The sequence below is a fragment of the Ornithodoros turicata genome, chromosome 4, assembly GCF_037126465.1.
Source record: "Ornithodoros turicata isolate Travis chromosome 4, ASM3712646v1, whole genome shotgun sequence".
Classification (NCBI taxonomy): Eukaryota; Metazoa; Arthropoda; class Arachnida; order Ixodida; family Argasidae; genus Ornithodoros; species Ornithodoros turicata.
The window spans coordinates 66,338,733-66,356,927 of record NC_088204.1 but is presented as its reverse complement, the minus strand read 5'-3'; the positions used below and the strand labels follow the sequence as shown (position 1 = coordinate 66,356,927).

Here is an 18,195-nt window from a genome sequence, read left to right as displayed (position 1 = left end):
ACCAACTACAAATGCAGCGCTAAAGGATACCTACGGCATTTTATTCTTGCGTGAAATAGCCTGTTATTCGCATCTGCGTCGTGCCTAGAAGACACAGTATCACGCATTGTTCGTACGCCGCCAAAGCCTCCGCAGCTTTCTCCATATCTTGTTGCGATCCTGCAAACCTTCTAAGTACGTCTATGGCACTGTGTCTTCCGTAAGGCTCTCCGTTGCTACGACATGTTTGTTCCCGTCAAGAAAATCATCTAGGCTGATTTCGTCAAGTATGCTACCACACGAACGAAACGTTTCCCACGCGTGCGCGATAGTGCCTTGCATCTTGTGCTCTTTGCTGTTACCTTCGTTCTGTACTTGGCTTCAACCGGACAGTTTAAAACCAGCGCGAAACGGAGAAGCCTCAGAAGGAAAATCCCTAACCTTCCAATGACGAAGGCTTCGTTTTGTAGACACCCTAACTGCGAGTGCCATCTTTTCGCCGCGGGAACAGGACGCTGCTTGCGCCCTTTCTTTTCGTGACCGTAAGGTCAGCTTTGAGGGTCATAAACCCTCGTTTCATTGGGTCATAAAACCGTTTCGTTGTAGTGGAAGTTAAAATATACATCGATCTCTATGTCGCTCTGCCGGGGAATCCAAATTATTTCGCTCTATCGAGATTTTCCTTATAGCACTTTTCGTTGTAACCATGTTTTACTGTAGTAGTTCTTACCGAACACTTTTTGTATGCAGTGTTGGGGGTATCTCACGGATTTCCGTAGCGCCTCATAATGCCCCGCAATACACCTGCCAGAAAGGGAAAAAAAGCGAGAAAAGCAGCAGATATGGGCATCGTACCCACACCAACGAGACACCAGCTCAGCTTTGCTGGCCGTTCCTTCGCAAGAGCTCCTGTCATTTGTTGCACAGCACGCTGCTGCTGCTTCAAGAAAACGTGCTAATGTATGTTATCACTTTACATGGAACATGTACTTTGCAATTCTGCAGAACTTGATGGCCACAAAAACTGCGCTCCGTCAATGGTTATACATGGTTGCAGCCTAATCCAGCTTTTTAGTAGTAGAGCTGGTTTTCACACTTCATCCAATCGCGCTTATCGCTGGCAGACACGTTGCAGATGACCACGGTTCTACCCTTGATCAGGCAACACTGGTGTAACGTGCGCAAAAAGAAAACACATGTCAGGCTGACTCACACTTGACTTTGCAGAGATGTCTTTCAGTACTGATTCACTTGCATAGATTACGACCGTGCTTTTAATCTCGGTTATTGTACAACAAAAAGACAACAGAAGTGATGAGCGCATTTGGCTCCTCAGAGGTACTTGGAAGCAAAGTAGGAAGACATGTTTGCTTGTGCTGGTCTGAAACATCCGCAGAACAAAAGGTTAATCAATGCATGACAATAGTGGCACTGCGCCGCGCTCCCTTACCTCTGTGAGCTGGATGCTGTAGTACCGACCGTGAGTAAAGTGAGGTTCATCGGCTGACCTGCAATCATTAGAAGCCACGGTTAATTCTCCGACACCCTCGGCTTAATGTGCACGTGCTATTGATGTACGCGGCTACGTGAAACCATTTTGGATGCAGTAATTGCACTCATGGGGAATCTTGGTGGAGGTCACTGAGAATATTTGTGATTTCACAGGTGGTAGCAATTGGTAGTGTGGCATGTTTCCGAGACAAAGAAATGTGCATAATTATCAAATATGAGGATAAGAGCCTAAAAAGTGTATTCGCAGGATACTTTGCAACTGAACTGAAGGTGGTGGTGGCACCATGCTGCGAGTCAGCTCTACCGAAGGTGTAGGCAGGAACAGACCCAAACCCTCACTTTGGGAGTGGGGGCGGTTTCTTTCTTGGGGAGGGGGAACATAACGTTTAACCTAATGTTGTGTGTGTGTGTGTGTGTGGGGGGGGGCATATGCACCAACATGGGAAGTCTGAGAACAACTGTTTGTTCATGTCGGCACGACGAAGGAAGACGTCGCTATCCCGCCTTGGCAACTCTGCCATAAATGCTCCTCCACCGGCAGTTCCTGTGGGTGGAGTCCATCTATTGTCCGTGATGAGGTTTTCGGTGCAGACCAAAAGAATTTCCAAGGGGGCTATAGCCCAATAAAGCTATCGTATTAAAATTGGTCAGTGACCATAATTTCACTTTTCGTGGTCTATTCCAACTTATGCCGAATGCTCAGACGGCAACGAAAACGTACCGTCAAGCAGCCGTCCATGATAGGTATCGCACGCGCGGATCGCAGTTGCCCGACGGTAGAAAGTAGCCAGTGCTGTTCCAGTAGAGACTAAGCGGGCTTCCTGCATAGGACCAATATCTTGGAAGAGGTCCTGCAAGATGAAGGGCCGATTAAGACCCGCTTCCTAAAAACTAAGTAAATACAATGCAATCCTGTTAATACAAACTTGCAGACAACTCTAACTTACACTTGTGTGCGATGGTTTATTCGAACAAGATGGGCCTGTGTAGCCCTAGTATGGCAGCGCGCTGTGCAGCTCTGCCGTGTGCGCGTTAGAAACATGTTTACTTATGAATAGAGCCTGAAGTTTTAGGGTTCTACCTGATTCTTCCCCGAATTTGCACCCCGAATGGAAGGTTGCCTCTTTAGGGTGAAACCCGATTTTTACCAGGCAAATTGCCCTCTCTAGGATGTCTGTAGGAATGCACCAACTTACTTGTTTGGCAGAAAAATGCAGTTACATCACTGTTTGTACCAAATTGCTACAGTTAGTTTGAATAACTGAGCCCGATTTCTCCCCGATTCTAGCGTAATGGAAGTTTTTTTCACCCGAATTCACATGAATTTAGTGCACATGTTTATTTACCCGATTTTTACCCCCCGAATTTAGAAAAAAATATTTCCCGAAAACTTCAGGCTCTACTTATGAACTGTTAAGTTAACTTCTTACTTATAAAGGCCATACTTGTGCCGGAGGAAAACGAGAGCCATGAACAAAAATGCAATGGTGTGTGCAAATACAACTGGCACGGAACAATGGCATTTGCTTGCAAGTAAGCCTCGCTGGATTGGGTCCAATACAGCAAACGACGTTGATTGAGTCACAGCTGAAGAAACGAAATTAAAGGGGCACTAAAATGCAAAAACAACTTGCTCTGAAATGAAAGTCTGTGTTTCAATTAGTATAATACAAGCAAAATTAGTTCACACAGCGCTACCGTTTAGAAGAAAAACGCAGTCAAAATGAAGCAGTCTTTGGGGGCAACGAATGGGATCCACAGGAAGGGACGATTGGCAGCATCCAATGAGGCAGCAGGACAAGCGTGCGCTTACCTATCGTGGCCATGTGGATTTGAAACGGGTCCAATCGTAGTGTTCCATATATGCGCGGAATGATGCGCACTGCTTAATTTTTCAATACCAACTCACTGAGCTACAAGAGTTCTCGCAAATGTTCTACTGACAACATTGATCTTCATGTCCTTCGGACAGCGACGCCAGTCGGCTTGGACGCGCAGCATGGACTGAAAACACCGATGCATGAGCTGAAACGCCGTTCACTGCTTAGCGCCGAAGCAAGAAAGAGCCCGGTATACTTTTTATCGTAGCTTCGTAACGGAATCAAAGTTTTGAATTATGATAACGAGTACGAAATTAACATAGCATGGAACCGTGATTTGAAGTGAACTTGTTTTTGCATTTTAGCGCCCCTTTAAAGTAGCACAGAAGTCATTTTTAACACCCAGTTTTCTTCCTATAAAACTGTTAAGTAGGCCAGTAAGATGCACCATGCGAAGTAATTTACACCACAGAGTCATAATTATTGCAGAAATTGAATTTAAAATACGCCGCAAAAAGCGACCGTGCGCAACGGTGGTGAAGAGCAGTACCAGCCTGTGATCTGCCTGGAACCTCGCGCTGACGCTATAAAGAGAACACCCGCTGATTGGCCTAGAGGAATGTTGTCTGCTACGCCGCTGTCATCTGCTACTCGGCTGTTCGGAGTTCTGATAAAGACTTTCTCCTTGCTTGGTAATGCTTCGGCCGCTCCTTCTATCCCCAATTCTCCGGGAGAACTGGCAAAACAGGTTTACGGCGGCAAAGGGACAAGGCGCTGACCCCCACTGACCGGCGAACCAGAACGAGTTCTCCTTATACCGTCATCGGTGACGTGGCATCATACCTCCTCATCCTCGTTACAGCTGGAGTGGAGAGTTAAGAGTGAACGCACGGAGCTATGTTTATGTGAGTTTTTTTCTGAGAAACAAATTGCACACATCAAAACCTTTCGCACTATTCGGTATAATGACACACACACTTTCATCAGATGTCTTAATCTGAAATTTTTTTTTATGACCCTCTGTACTCCTTTAAGTAGATTATTTTCAGGCCCGAGGTACTTTTTGATGCTCGCCCGTAAATAAATATTTTTGGAACATGAACGAGTCACTTATATTTCGGGCATCGTGTGACCGCAAACGTGCGCAAGGCCTAGTGAGTCACAACGCGTCTTGAATACACATGGTGTGCGCCACCCGCGAATCAGGACCCCATTCACAGCGACACCCTTTAGAGTTTGAACCCCACTATATTCGAACAAATCTTCGGTCCTCTTCAAGCTCGAATTAGTGGGATTGCACCGTGGTGGAGAAAGAGAGGTACGCACACGAATGTCGCTCTCGGTCACTTGCGGGTGAAGGTTGGAGACCAACACGGAGGCACCTTCTGCCGGTTCAGTCAGCATGGCTGGCCTGGAGCTCGACGGAACTGGGTTCACATCCAGGCGATGCTGTATCCTGCTCACTGGTGCCATCTGCGTGAAACGACGTACTTTCAAATTACAATACAATTTGTCTCCCCCAACAATACCCCCCTCGGGTGTTCCCTGTGCCACCTGCAATTTGCCCAGCACATGGATTTGCACTTAGAAACTATTTTCTGTCTTTTTGCTCACGTATACCACAAACGAAGTCGATAAATTCATTGCAAAACTTTGCTCTACGGAGAACTTCGCTGTATAGATCATCAGCAAAATACACTGTGGCTTACCGCTTCTGTTACTCTTCCAAACGACCAGGTGCGTGTGCCAAATGAAAAAAAAAAAAAAAAAAGACAGTGTGGAGAATTGTAATTTTTCCCGGAGAAGTCAGAGTTTCGAGTGCACGGTGGGAAATGTCGTCACAATATTCTGCTTGTATGCTGAGAGGGCCTCCAGTGCTGCCTCTTGGTTTTCTCAGAGAACATCGATTGCGTCCAATACCACCTGAACTGTCAGAACAGAACTTATCTAACCAGCCGCTGCTTGCTTTGGGGTCGTCACAACCCAGCATGTTGGCGAAGTTGACTGCCTGGCACTGCACAACGGCTCCAGTAAGCGGAAATTTCCCCCGACAGCATTTCCACGAACCACGTGAATGTGGCTTTGTCGACCTCGTCGTTAACAGCAAGCTTTGGCCGCTCTCGTGTGGCGCTGGCTCTCGCGGCAACAGCTGCGAGGATGCTGTCCTTTGACTTCAGGATGTTGGGATAACTAGAGCCTGAAGTTTTCGGGAAATATTTTTTTTTCTAAATTCGGGGGGTAAAAATCAGGTAAATAAACATGTGCTCTAGATTCGTGCAAATTAGCATGGAAAAACTTCCAGTACACTAAATTCGGGGGGAAATCGCGCTCAGCTACTCAAACTGACTGTACTGGTTTGGTACAAACGGTGATGTAAACTGCATTTGCTGTCAAACAAGTTCGTGATTGCTCCTACAGACGTCTCAGTGAGGGCAAATTGCCGGCTAAAAATCAGGTTTCGCCCCAAGGAGGCAACCCTCAATTCGGGGTGCAAATTCGGGGAAGAATCGGGTTAAACCCTAAAACTTAAGGCTCTATGGATAATGAATTCCAAATGAGAATGCCAAATCTGGCTGCACCGTCTTTCTTCTTTTCACCATTCACAACAGCTTTGATAACTTAGACTTTTGCATCCATAGAGAGGGCCTTGCATTTCCACACGTCATTAGCAGATCTGGACGCCGTGGTGTCTCAAAGCGAAAGTGACGGAAGTAAGCCAGTGTGTGTGTGTTTGTGAGGGGGGGGGGGGGGGGGGGGGGGGGAGAGAGAGAGAGACATGGAAAGAAAGGGCAAGAAAACGTGTGCCTCCTTTCCTCCCTTCGTCGTCCGATCGGCGCTGTGTCATCCTCACCGCTGGCAGTAGCACATTTCCGACACATCGTTCTGACATCGTTCTCAACACGGCTCATGCAAATGAACAGGGTGATGATGACAGCTGCTACGAGCCTGCCTGCGCGCCATCGTTTTCGGAAGTTCTTAGTAAACCAACTGGGTGCAAGTTCAGAATCAGAATGTTGCATGATCCAAATGTTGTACGCAACCTTGTATAAGCCAACAATGCGCGCAGCCATACGACGTACTTCGTAGCCCATCTCGAACGAACGGTGACGAACAATGCCAATTTCGGAAAGCGACAAACGAAGAAGATCAGTGAGTTTTTCGGCCAATAGATATATTTTCCTTTACCACGTGCCCAGGTTCGCTTAATTTGAATGCACGCTTAATTCGAAATATTTTCACCATCGAGACGTCTTCGAATTAAACAAGGTTATATTGTACAGCCTTCATGTTCATTTTGTGCAAGTAATTAATTAGTAAATGATGACAATAGCAAACAGAAATGCAGGGAGTAGAAAAGAGAGATCCCTACTGCGGCAATTCATCCGACGGAGGACACTGTGAAGTCTCCCGCCTTGTAACCACGGTGTCGTCTGCTTAGAGTCCTGCATTCTCCCTCGCGTTTTGAAAATCGAACGACACTCTAGGTAGACACCGTTACCGTCGCGCAGCGAGATTTGTTCCTGCAACCACTTGTGCAACATACGGACCCAACCCTCACGGTCGTGATTTTAATGGGATAGAAATTAATACGCCTGAGAAGACTATTGTGTTCTTCAAAAACATGAGCAGGACAAAAGAAGCAGTGTCAGGAAAATCACTGGTGAGATCAGCGTTCCTTTCAGGAGTCTCTTGCTCCACACAGGCGGCTCACCTGCCTTGTAAAAGAATGCAATTGAATAAAATCTGCATGGTTTTGGAAGGAGATATTTCGGACACGTGTTCATGATAGAAAAGAGGTTATAGATATATCACATCCCTTCAAATTGATTTAGTGGCGGATTCCCACTTCAACCTGGTAAAACCTGTTACTCGTAATGAACTACTTGTACACAAAATACTGTTTGATGTGTCGATTTGGATACATTTTTCTGGCGCTTATGAAGGTTATAATTCTTATTTAAGGCGACTTTATTTTGGCAGTGATCAGGCTAACAAGTCCGCAATGAGATATACTGTTGTCTTATGAACACAGTAGGAAGGTTTCTAAGGCCCACACCAAAAATCTAGCCTCATTAAGCACCAAACACCACCCAAACCAACCAGAAAAAAACATGCCATCCAAACTGAACAATTCCCCGCAGTGCTATAAGATTTTAAAAATGTATGGGGTGCAGTCGTCTTGAGGCAAACTTCTCATCATCCGTCATTCAGCTTCTCCACTGAGCAGATCATCCGGTGCTGCCTCCATAGAATCACTAAATAAGCTACACTTCAGAGTACCGACACTGAGGCAAAAGAGCAAGTTGGAGCTGCCATGTTGTCTCCGTTCGACCTCCAGCGCCATCCATGGAGCGCTCTTCGAAGTGTTGTCTTCTTCCACTGCCAAACTTCATCTTCATCTATTTCTACTAAACTAGTAGAGGAGGGGGTGGAGGTCAAACGGAAACAACATGGCGGCTCCAACTCTCCCGTCTGCCTCAGTGTCGATACCCTGAAGCGTAGCTTACTTAGCGACTCTAGGCTGCCCCTCTTGCAACCCTGTCAGTAGCCCTAGCACAAAAAGAACTGGCTTTTCTGAGAACATGACCTTTTGGCCATGGCTTCTTGAAAACCTGGAGTTTCATTTATACGGGTTGTTTGGTCCCAATGAAGTCATTCGCCAGTTAGCACTTGTTCTCGTCTCTAGTGTCCGTCCTCCCTTAGTTGCGCTATCCCAACCTTTAAGAGCGCGGTCATCCTAGGTACTACGGGGAGCACAAAGGGGGTTGAAGGGTGCTGCATCACCAGAGCAGCGTATCTACCGCACCCATAACCACCAGATTCAGTTTTGCAAACCTTGCTAGTTCTGCCATCAGTTTCTTCAATCATCATGGGAGTGGGTTTTTGAAACCTTTCCAAGTTAGGAAGTTTACTGACAGGCACTCTGCTTCCAGACGGCCTGAAGAGCCGGTCGCTTGCCAGAGGGGATCGTCCGATCACGTCTTCCAAGGTGAGCCTCTCCAGGTCGTCTTCGTCCTCCGATGTGTACGAGTCGTTGTCGACCACCATGTTGTGCCGACGGATCTGAGGGCGTCCAGAACGCAAACTTTTCGTTAGAGATGGGACGAATCCAAAATTTTTCGAATCAGAGTCAGAATCCGAATCCGAATCCAAGAAAGGTTCTACGACGCCACGAATCTTACGGATCTCGAGCCTTTCGAATCCTTTCTTTAAAAAAAAAAGAGTTCAAAAAGAAAAGAGAAGACAGGAAAGAAACACTTCTGGTGAAAAGTGTTTCGAAGCAGAATATGATGCCTCTGTTTAATGAAAAACAAATTAAATAACGCTTCAGTCTCGGGAGAAAATATACCCATATAGTTTTTCTTAGGCGTAATTTATTTAAAGTGTTATTCGTCGACCACAAGAAATACATAAATTCTCGAGTCTGAATTATTTCCATAAAACTAAGCAACGATCAAATGCGAAACCAGATTACTTTTAAACTTGTAATGTAAATTAAATAATGCTTCAGTTTCAAGAGAAAATATACCCATATAGTTCTTCTTAAACGTAATTTATTTAACGTGTTATTCATCGACCACAAGAAATATATAAATTCTAGAGCCTGAATTATCTCCATAAAACTAAGCAACAATCAAAAGCGAAACCAGGTTACTTCTAAACTTTTAATGTAACAGTTCTTCCCTGAACTCTTTCAGTGCAGAGCAATGTGAACAAACAAACAAGAAAACACCCGTCGGCCAATGAGGCTTTCGGCTGACTCCAGAGACGCCAATTTGAAAAAGAAACAGACAAACGTGGTTGGTGGATTCTAAAGCTTCGATTCGCCGTTTCGGACACTGGGATTCGGAATCACAAATCCCTGCCAAGGATTCGAGGATTTGGTTCGCGCATCCACACTTTTTGTACTCGTTACATTTACCAAAATTTACAGTAAGAGAGAGAGAGAAAGCACGTACCTTGGCGACGTTGTTCACAGTGGTCACTGAAATCCCCGTTCGGTTTACTCGTATGCGTTTGTTCGGATTCTGTGGAATCGGCTAATAGGATCAATGAAAGCCAAATGTGAGGTCACAGTTTCGTCCGTTGCACAAAAGCGTGCAGAATTGAAGTGCCTCGTCACTGATAACTTACCTGCTCTTCGTCCGACAGGTCACCCTGATTCACCTGAAGTCTCTGCAACATCAAAATGAAATGTGAAGACAATTTTAGACAGAAAGACCTCGCAAAAAGAGAACATATAATAACGAAATCAAACACCAAGATGATATACAGTCGACCTGCGTTTATCCGGATGGCTCCTTTTGGTGCGAAAATGTCCGGATCGCGGGGGAACCGGATAAGTGAAACACGAAAACCCAGTGTGATCATAAAAGGACATCTTTATCGACAATTACACATAAAATTATCCATTGTCATCTGTTCCATTCTAATACATGCATCCAGTTCTTGCACACCTTTGCTAATGGCATTAACTTGCGAAATATCGTTCCGTTGCTCGAAAAACACTAGCGCTGTTCTCAGTGCCGCCCACCCATTTTCTAGCGTCACAGCTGGTGCCATCCCCGCTTTCATCATCAGATTCTTCTTGAACACTATCGGAAGCGACGACACTGAGGATGTCGTCATCTGTGATTGCAGCGCAGTTGTCCTTGTTGCGGACCTTTTCAGTCTGAAATGACCAGACTGCTCAGTGGATTACTTTTGTGTAATGTGCAAAGTCGGAAAGGGAGAAAATTCTTCCTAGCAACACCCTCTTTGTGTCAGTAAAAAGGAGGCCACGACCAGGGTTCTCGACCTCGCTTGACTAGGTGTGGGCCAAGTGTCCTTCCTGGATAATGACCGGATAGCTGAAGCCGATTGTTGGGTATTAGTCGCTTCTGTTCCCTGGAATTCTCGTCCGAGTCCGGATAAACGAGGGCGAAATACGTGGGGAGAAATCCGTCCCCATGCTTTTTTGTCCGCATAGCGCAGGATCCGGATAAATGAAGTCCGGGTAAACGTGGGTCGACTGTAGTAGGACTTCTCTCATCATTACAAGAGGGTCAGGAGAACCTGCTTCACGAAATTAAATCTGTAAAAGCATCACAGACCACAACAGAACAGGTGCCCCAGTCTCTCGCTGACTAAGTAACCGGTATTGAAAGTGAAATTTCTAATATACGTTTAATCGCCTCGGAGCATTCATACGTGAAGTCCACAATATGTACTCCATCGTCATCCGTTAACAGCGTGACATCTCGACCCAACGACCTCGAACGACACTGTCGCCGTAACGACCTATGGATTTCCCGATTATCACTCTGAATCTTGGGAGGATTCCGTTAGTTCTCTCTTCGCCTGGAACCTGAAGCACGCCCCATCTTCTATTAAACAACTGGAATACACTGCAATTGTTCGCTCGAAGCTAGAGTACGATAGCAGTGCTTGGGACCCTCACGTTACTAACCTTACTGTATAATCCTTGAGACATGTCAAAATCCTGCGTTATATCTAACTAACTATACTAAACCTTCTAGTATTACATCAACTGAACTTTCACTCAGTCTTCCCAAGCTCACAGTACGCTGGAACTATTTTCGTCTCTGTGCTTATCACAAGTTTTTCCGTAACCCTCCTTTGGGACCGTACTTCATCCAACCTGCGTACTATACAGTCGCCGTCCGATTTTTCGGACTCGGCGGGGATTGCGCAAAAGTACGAATAATCGAGCGGTCCGAAAAAACGAATTTCGCTTCAAAATAAACTTTACTAAGCCCTAGTAGGCTAGAAAAATTTGTGCTTTCCTAACGCGCTTCCAGCTCTGCCTGATAACGTCAGCTTCTATTTCCCGAAGCGACATTTCGTCAGTGTACACTGTCAGAGGCACCACCGTCATCGAGTCCGCAAGTCGGCTTCGCCTAACGCATGCGTGCTTTAGGTGAAGCTCGCTTTACAGCGCTGTCGCGCGACTCGCGGGCGGAGAGCACGTGCTGGGCCGGTGGCCAAATCGAAGACACAAAGGCGCCACGACAGACCTCTTCTACACAGAGGAATGGAAAATGAACAATCATCACTGCCTATTATTTTGCCTCAATATTTTAGTTGGTTGATTTCTTTCGATACGAATTTCGGACGATACCAATATTTTCCGTTACCCCAAGAGAGAAATTCGCTGGTTGGGCAAACAGAGTCCGAAATATCGAGTGACGGAGCTGCACGGCGTCCGAAATTTTGGACGCTCTTATACATCAACTCTATGGGACCCGCGGCCGTTCCGCGAACGAGTCCGAATAATCGAGCATGTCCGAAAAATCAGGGTCCGAAAAATCGGTCGGCGACTGTAGTATATCATCAAGGCTGGATCATCAGTTTAAGGTCATTCGCATCATGTGCAGTTCCATTGCTCATTCTTTCCCGAGACTAATAATGACTGGAATTGTCTTCCGGAGCCGCTGATCACAATTGTCGACCATGTAGTGTTCAAACGAGAACTCGCCTGCTACTTTGGCATCCAGTAAACTTGCATTGTGCTCTATCTATGTTTTCTTCTGTTGTTGTACCAAATGTTATTCCCTCCCCTCCAATAGAAAGCCCCCACGAGCATCTTTGAGGTATACAGGGTGTCCCAGAAAACGTGTCATTGAATTATAATAAAAAATAACTACACCACCTAGAATCATGCAGTCAACGGCATGATGTCAACGGCATCATGCATTCAACACCTCATGATGTGTAACGCAAGTTTAATTATGTCAATTTTTGCTAACTGAACTCGGAAATTTGCCAAGTAAATGTCACCTTTTCTACCCCACCAATGTGAAGAGCGTGCCGAATTTACTCAAATTCATTATACTATTTGACAGGGATACTGAGGAACTATCCCATCGGAAAAAATAGCCGAGCATCATGCTCTTCGGAGCACCCTGAACATAGCGCTTCACGCCTTTTTGAGCGCAATTGCTGTCGGGCCGACGAAAGGAGGTTGGAAACCCAGCCCACAGAGTGATAGGAGAAAAAGTGACAGTTCCCGAAATTGGGAAAGGGAAGGTGTGATCCCAGCGGAAGCCAGATGCGACAAGCCATGTCTGTGTTATCTCTTTCTACTATCCCTGTGTGGGCCGGGTTTCCAACCTCCTTTTGTCGGACTGACAACGATTGCGCTGAAAAATTCTTCACACGCTATGCTGCGTAAAGTACGATGTTCAGCTATTTTTTTTCAATGGGATACCTCCTCAATAACCCTGTCAATTATCATGAATTTGCGTAAATTCGGCACGCTCTTCACATTGGTGAGGTAAGAAAGCACCTTTACTTGGCAAATTTCCGAGTTCAGTTTGCAAAAATTTGCGTAATTAATCTTACGTTGCACGACGTTCACATCAGGAGGTGGCAAAAACCTAGTAAGAACAAATGCCGTTGACCGCATGATTCTAGGTGGTGTAGTTTTTTTATCATAATTCAATGACCCATTTTCTGGGACACCCTGTATGCCATAAATCATTAAATATATATATCATTTATGTGACTGCAAGAGAGCTCTGCTACCTTTGCAGGAGAAACTAAAGTTGTGTTCAACATAAGAATGGCACGTTTAAGTTTCGCCCTACTCTTCTTCCTATTGGTTGCAATAGCTAGCTGCGTAACTCTCTGTCACATCTAGTAGCGTGGCGATCCTTAGACTATAGGAGCCCTAAGGTAGCCCCCTGGTGTCACTGCAGCACAATTACTCCAGTGGGGCAGCAACTCTGTTAGGGTTGGCGAGCTACATTTGATGCAGTTCTCAGGTGGAATATGGGTATCTGTGTGACGATTTACTGCAGAATGAACTTCATGCTTGAATCTCGTGAACATGGCCATTTCCCGAGCCTCACAAGAAGACGACACGAAGGTGCACATACCTTATTGAACAGTTGTCGCTTCTTTGTAACAGTAAGTAGTCCTTGCCTGATTTGTATGTTGGGCTGTACCTGTAGGAGCACGCAGGCGCCATCATGAGGTGCTCGCAAGATTAATACTGCTGTTCGAAGCACAACATCTTGTAAAAAATCAGATGCTCCCGCACAAAACTTTTCTCCACCATGCTGTAATGCACCGAAAAATATTTTTGTGTCCTTGTGGAGGCACATGCATAACTACAGTGAACCCTCGTTAATATGACCCCCGATAATCTGACATACGCGCTTTACGACCATACTACTGGGGAACAATGCAGTGAAACCTCTGCAAATGCCCCCCGTTAATATGACAATTCCGCATTATGACCAAAATTTTCGGGAACGACCATGGTCATAATAACGAGGGTTCACTGTATATGCAAGCGTATACCTAGTGTTCTCAGTTTCAGGGTTAAACCCGATTTTTCACGATAGTTCCCTCCCCGAACAAATGTTCAAGAATTCTGGTGAAACCCGATAGCTACCCCGAAATCCTTGCGGTCCTTCAATTTGTCGTTCTCAATAAACCGTCGGAAAAGTGAACCGTAACATCAGCAAAGAGAGCTATTTGTGACAACCTATTTGTCCTCCTTTTATGGTCACCTCCTGCAGGAGTCAAAGACGAGCTTTTCTGGAGCTCGGGCAAGTGTTTGAATACCAAGGTCACTCACTGAGATTCTTGTTTCTCGTCCCAGTGTCACAGCAGAGGCTTGTTTCATATGCCTTTCGATTCACCCGAAACTTCGCCGATAACATATCAAACAGAGATCGTAGCGCCCGATTTCTCGTCTATAAGTAGCACCAGATTTTTCCTTCCCGAATTTGAAAAAGCATAAAACCCGAAAACAAAGAACCCTCGTATACCACACTAGTAGAAGGAAGAGTACGAGATGTCTCCCTCCCCCACTTGGCAACCGTGCTGTAGTACAGTGTACATGTAGCTCCTATAACAGTAGTACTCTGTAGTGATAACGTACCCCTGTTTGGAACCTTGACTGCTGAACTTTAGCTGGTGCCTTTGCTGCCCTGGCGGCGTTGATAAAAGCCCTTGCATCTCCTCTGAAGGCATTCCTTCCCGTTTGTTGCTGTGCCCTATATGCCTTGGTGACTCCACCAAACCTCTTTGCGGGGGTCCGTGCGTTGAAGAAGCTCGACTGAGTTTGCCTTCGAAGGCCCTTGGCGTTCAGAACCTGCCTGGCATCTGTTACTGAAGCCTTGGTGTTCGGGCGTCTGAAGTTCCCCTTCTGCTGGGTGCGAACACCTATCCTGTTGGCTAGTTTACGGCTCAGAACCATCGTATTAACGAGTCTTCTGAAAGGAACGAGGGGCAACAAACAACAAAACTCTTTAAGTCCTTCACAGCAGCGAGAGGTAACGACATTGTTAGTTAATTGCTCACATCCATTATAATCCATTAACACACACGCAATCCATCATCGTTATGTAGTATCTATTTTCTGTTGAAATTTCTTGGACGATTTCAAGTGCGTGCGAAGCCCTTTTGGAAGTGTCTAGAGGTCCGTCGGACGGACACGATTATTTATACATCGGGGTCCGTCGGCTCAACATTATGTCGTGGTAGATCAAGTTAGTTTAGGTTAGCTTAGCTTAGGAAACAGTCTAGTTCCTCATACCACAGACGATCCGACTGACCCCGCTGCGTAAAGAATGGGGTCCGTCGGTCCGACGGACCCCATTCCGTCCGTCGGCTCAACATTATGTCGTGGTAGATCAAGTTAGTTTAGGTTAGGTTAGAGTTAGGTTAGTTTATTCTAGTCAGGTTAGTGCAAGTTGACTTCGTGCAGCTCTAGGTTAGGTTAGCTTAGCTTAGGAAAGCTTAGCTTAGCTAGTTCCTCATACCACAGACGATCCGACTGACCCCGCTGCGTAAAGAATGGGGTCCGTCGGTCCGACGGACCCGATTGTTTATACATCGGAGTCCGTCGGGACACTCCGCTTTCAACATTATGTCGTGTTAGATCAAGTTAGTTTAGTTTAGGTTAGGTTAGGTTAGTTTAGTTTAGTCTAGTTTAAGTTAGTCTAGTCTAGTTTAAGTTTAGTCTAGTCAGGCTAGTGCAAGTTAGCTTCGTGCAGCTCTAGGTTAGGTTGGTTAGGTTAGAAAACAGTCTAGTTCCTCATACCACGGACCATCCGACGGACCCCGCTGCATAAAGAATCGGGTCCGTCCGCCGGACCTCTAGACACAGCCAACACGTTTTTGGGTCCAGTTACTACGTTATTGATTTATACTATCAGACTAACAAATATTCAATACTAACACTTATCAAGTTCAATATCACGCGCTGCCTGTACATCATGAACAGAAACCAGGCTTCAGTTTCAACTTTTCACAATAACGAAACGTTGCAACTCCGTGAGAAACGTTGCAAATACAGAAAACGAAAACGACTAGTTTCTGCAAAGAGCCTTCAAATCCGTCACACCCGCAAAAACAGAAAAAAATAGTGTACAAAAAAACGCGGTATAATCACGATATCAGGAGTAATTGTAAGGACCACTCTTTTCAAAACTTCAATAAGCGTGTTAATAAACGCAACTGGATGCTTCAAGCTGGCGTCTGTGTCACATTGCAAACAATATGAAAATAAGAGGCTTTCCCAAGTGCTTGCATTGTGAGGCAGTTCTTCTTTTCTTACCCGAAATACTGGGAGGTTATGCTTTGCAAAAACTCGAAATGGCACACTCGAAGACGTACGTGAATTCACAAGCTTATCCAAAGATTATTTTCGAACTGCAACATTTGGAGACCCCATTGCAGCGCGGCTTGACTTCGCAATATTTGTTATGGTTCTCCGTCAGGGTGCAGCACGCGTTGAGACTTCTTTCAACAAACGAATAACCTTTAAAATTTGTATAAGGGAAAAACTTCGTGATATTGTAAAACTTGCACACTAAATGGAAAGGAGTAGATTTACATCTTTGTAAAGTTGATCGCTCTGTCGCCGGCGAAGTTCGTCCCCTAACGACGGTTGCAACCGGGTGTAAACAACCGCAAACACAGAGAAGCGGTTATGTAACTCGATGCGCTTGATCTGAGTTAGCAATTTTAAACGTTGCCAATCCGAAGCAAAATGTCGGAAGATAATGCTTGGCCATCAACGAACTTCGCAGAATCGTCGGACGCCGTGGAACCGGATTCTCTCGGTTCGTTTCCGTCGGAAAGCGTAGCCGGCGAGGACGCTTCAACGGCCGGCATCTTTTTGGAGCCCGACGTCCCGAAGCTAAGCCTAACTACGAGCAGCACCAGCACATCAGTTGTTAGCACTCCGAAGCCGCAAGAAACTGAGCCTATTCCCGTCTTTGAAGAGGACACGAGGAGTTCATGGAACCTCGAAACCATACCGCCGCCACCCACAACCGCAGCGAAGGAAGATCAAAAGATCGACGACGACGACGAAGCGGGCGACGACGCGCAAGTGACAGGAGAAGAAGAAGAGGTCCTGCAACCGGGATTGGAATCTGTTGCAACGACGGTGTCGTCTGCTATACCACAGTCGACGTCGGAGGGTCACTCATCCGCAGAGCCCGACAGTTTAAATCCTACAGCCATCGACTGTGATTCGCAAAACAGTGTAAGCAGTCAGAAAAGTGGCCGCAAACGTTTCTCCGACGATGAAATAACGTCCGAAGCGATCGCTCGCATTACAGCGGATAAAATTTTCGAATATCAGTGGCCCTTGGAAGGGGGCGACGCGTACATACTGCAGGAACAGATCTGCGAGTTCCTGCAGGTGAAATCGTTTAAACGGAAATACCCCGATCTGTATCGGCGGTCCGTCGACATAGACGAGAAGAAATACCTGAGAGAAAAAGGAGTGGTGAACGAAACGCAGTGCGACTTGGGGTTGACAGCTTTACGAGCAGACGACGTTATCGATTTGTTCATGAAAGATTACCCGGAAAAATATCAAGAGTACGCCAACGCGCTCCGGGAGCGCGATAAGCAAACGAACGCCGAAAAACACCGCGGTTACTCGGCTGCCAGTGTCGAGAAGAGCAAGATGGCGGAGTTTATTCGGAAAGCTGTCGCTTCGACCGCCGAGTACAATCAGCACCTAAATCAAGAACGCAAGGACGAGCGGAGATCGTGCTTCGACATGCAGACCTTTACCATTCAGTATCCCACTCGCAAGATTGCAAAGGTTGACCTAAACTCCGGTGCTCGTAGACGGTACCCCGTAGCCCTCGTCCCCGGACAGTATCAGGATCACTACACCGTCTACACTCCGCAGGAGCTCAAGTACCTACCGCTGAACACCGTCCTCTACGGCCCGCTGCAGGAGTTGGGGTCCGTTTACACCCACCCGGGATCCGACGGCAGCCAGTCCGAGTCCGAGGACAGTTCGGGCACGGACGGCACGTCCTGCAGCAGTTCGAGTGGCGGGGACGGAAGTTCCGTCTCGGAAAGTGAGAACGTGCCGGACCTTATTTGTTCCATTTGTAACAATAGTGATCCTTTAAAAGAGAAACAAGACCTGATAACGTGCTCAGAATGCCGGAAGGTCGGACACATCGCATGCCTGGGGCTGCAACCCGAAATGTCGGTTGCGCTTAAGGCTTACCGCTGGCACTGCTCGGACTGTAAGAAGTGCAGTGTGTGCCGGTCGAAGGCCGACGAGGAGCAGATGATGTTTTGCGATAGGTGCGACAGGGCGAGTCACAGTTTCTGCGTCGGCATGAGGGGTGTGCCTATAGGACGGTGGATTTGCAGGCTGTGTGGTCAGTGTAAAAACTGCGGGGTGGACAGGCCGGGACCCGGGGGACTGCGGTCGCGGTGGTACCACGAGTACGGAAAGGGTCCCGTACCGAAGGAGAGGAGCGTCAGCATATTCTGCAGGAGCTGCCACCGACGGCGTAAGGGAAGGTGAAGGGGTGTGTGGTGTTTAATCTGATTTTATTTTTATGAGAATAAAAAGGAAAATGGTGCTGCTTTTGGTAAAACCTTA

The 18,195-nt window shown here is 46.4% G+C and overlaps 2 protein-coding genes across 5 annotated transcripts; one reads left to right on the top strand and one right to left on the bottom strand.

The window, feature by feature from the left end:
* Positions 1-1,235: 1,235 nt before the first annotated feature.
* LOC135391737 (polymerase delta-interacting protein 3-like) lies at positions 1,236-16,034 on the bottom strand. Of its 4 annotated transcripts, none has more exons than XM_064622155.1 (10): positions 15,886-16,034; positions 14,206-14,536; positions 13,193-13,261; positions 9,447-9,488; positions 9,272-9,352; positions 8,148-8,375; positions 4,638-4,784; positions 2,213-2,342; positions 1,430-1,487; positions 1,236-1,360 (listed from the first exon to the last, which is right to left on the bottom strand). In XM_064622155.1, exons 2-10 carry the CDS (start codon positions 14,521-14,523, stop codon positions 1,312-1,314), a joined length of 1,122 nt encoding a protein of 373 aa, XP_064478225.1. In that variant the 5' UTR covers positions 14,524-14,536; positions 15,886-16,034; the 3' UTR covers positions 1,236-1,311. The 4 variants fall into 4 exon arrangements, with proteins under 4 accessions (XP_064478225.1, XP_064478223.1, XP_064478227.1 ...); XM_064622153.1 differs by having other exon boundaries at positions 14,206-14,539; positions 15,886-16,033; XM_064622157.1 differs by having other exon boundaries at positions 8,229-8,375; positions 14,206-14,539; positions 15,886-16,033.
* A 175-nt stretch (positions 16,035-16,209) lies between these two features.
* Positions 16,210-18,195, top strand: LOC135391736 (PHD finger protein 10-like). The gene has a single exon (XM_064622152.1). It carries the CDS (start codon positions 16,321-16,323, stop codon positions 18,115-18,117), a length of 1,797 nt encoding a protein of 598 aa, XP_064478222.1. The 5' UTR covers positions 16,210-16,320; the 3' UTR covers positions 18,118-18,195.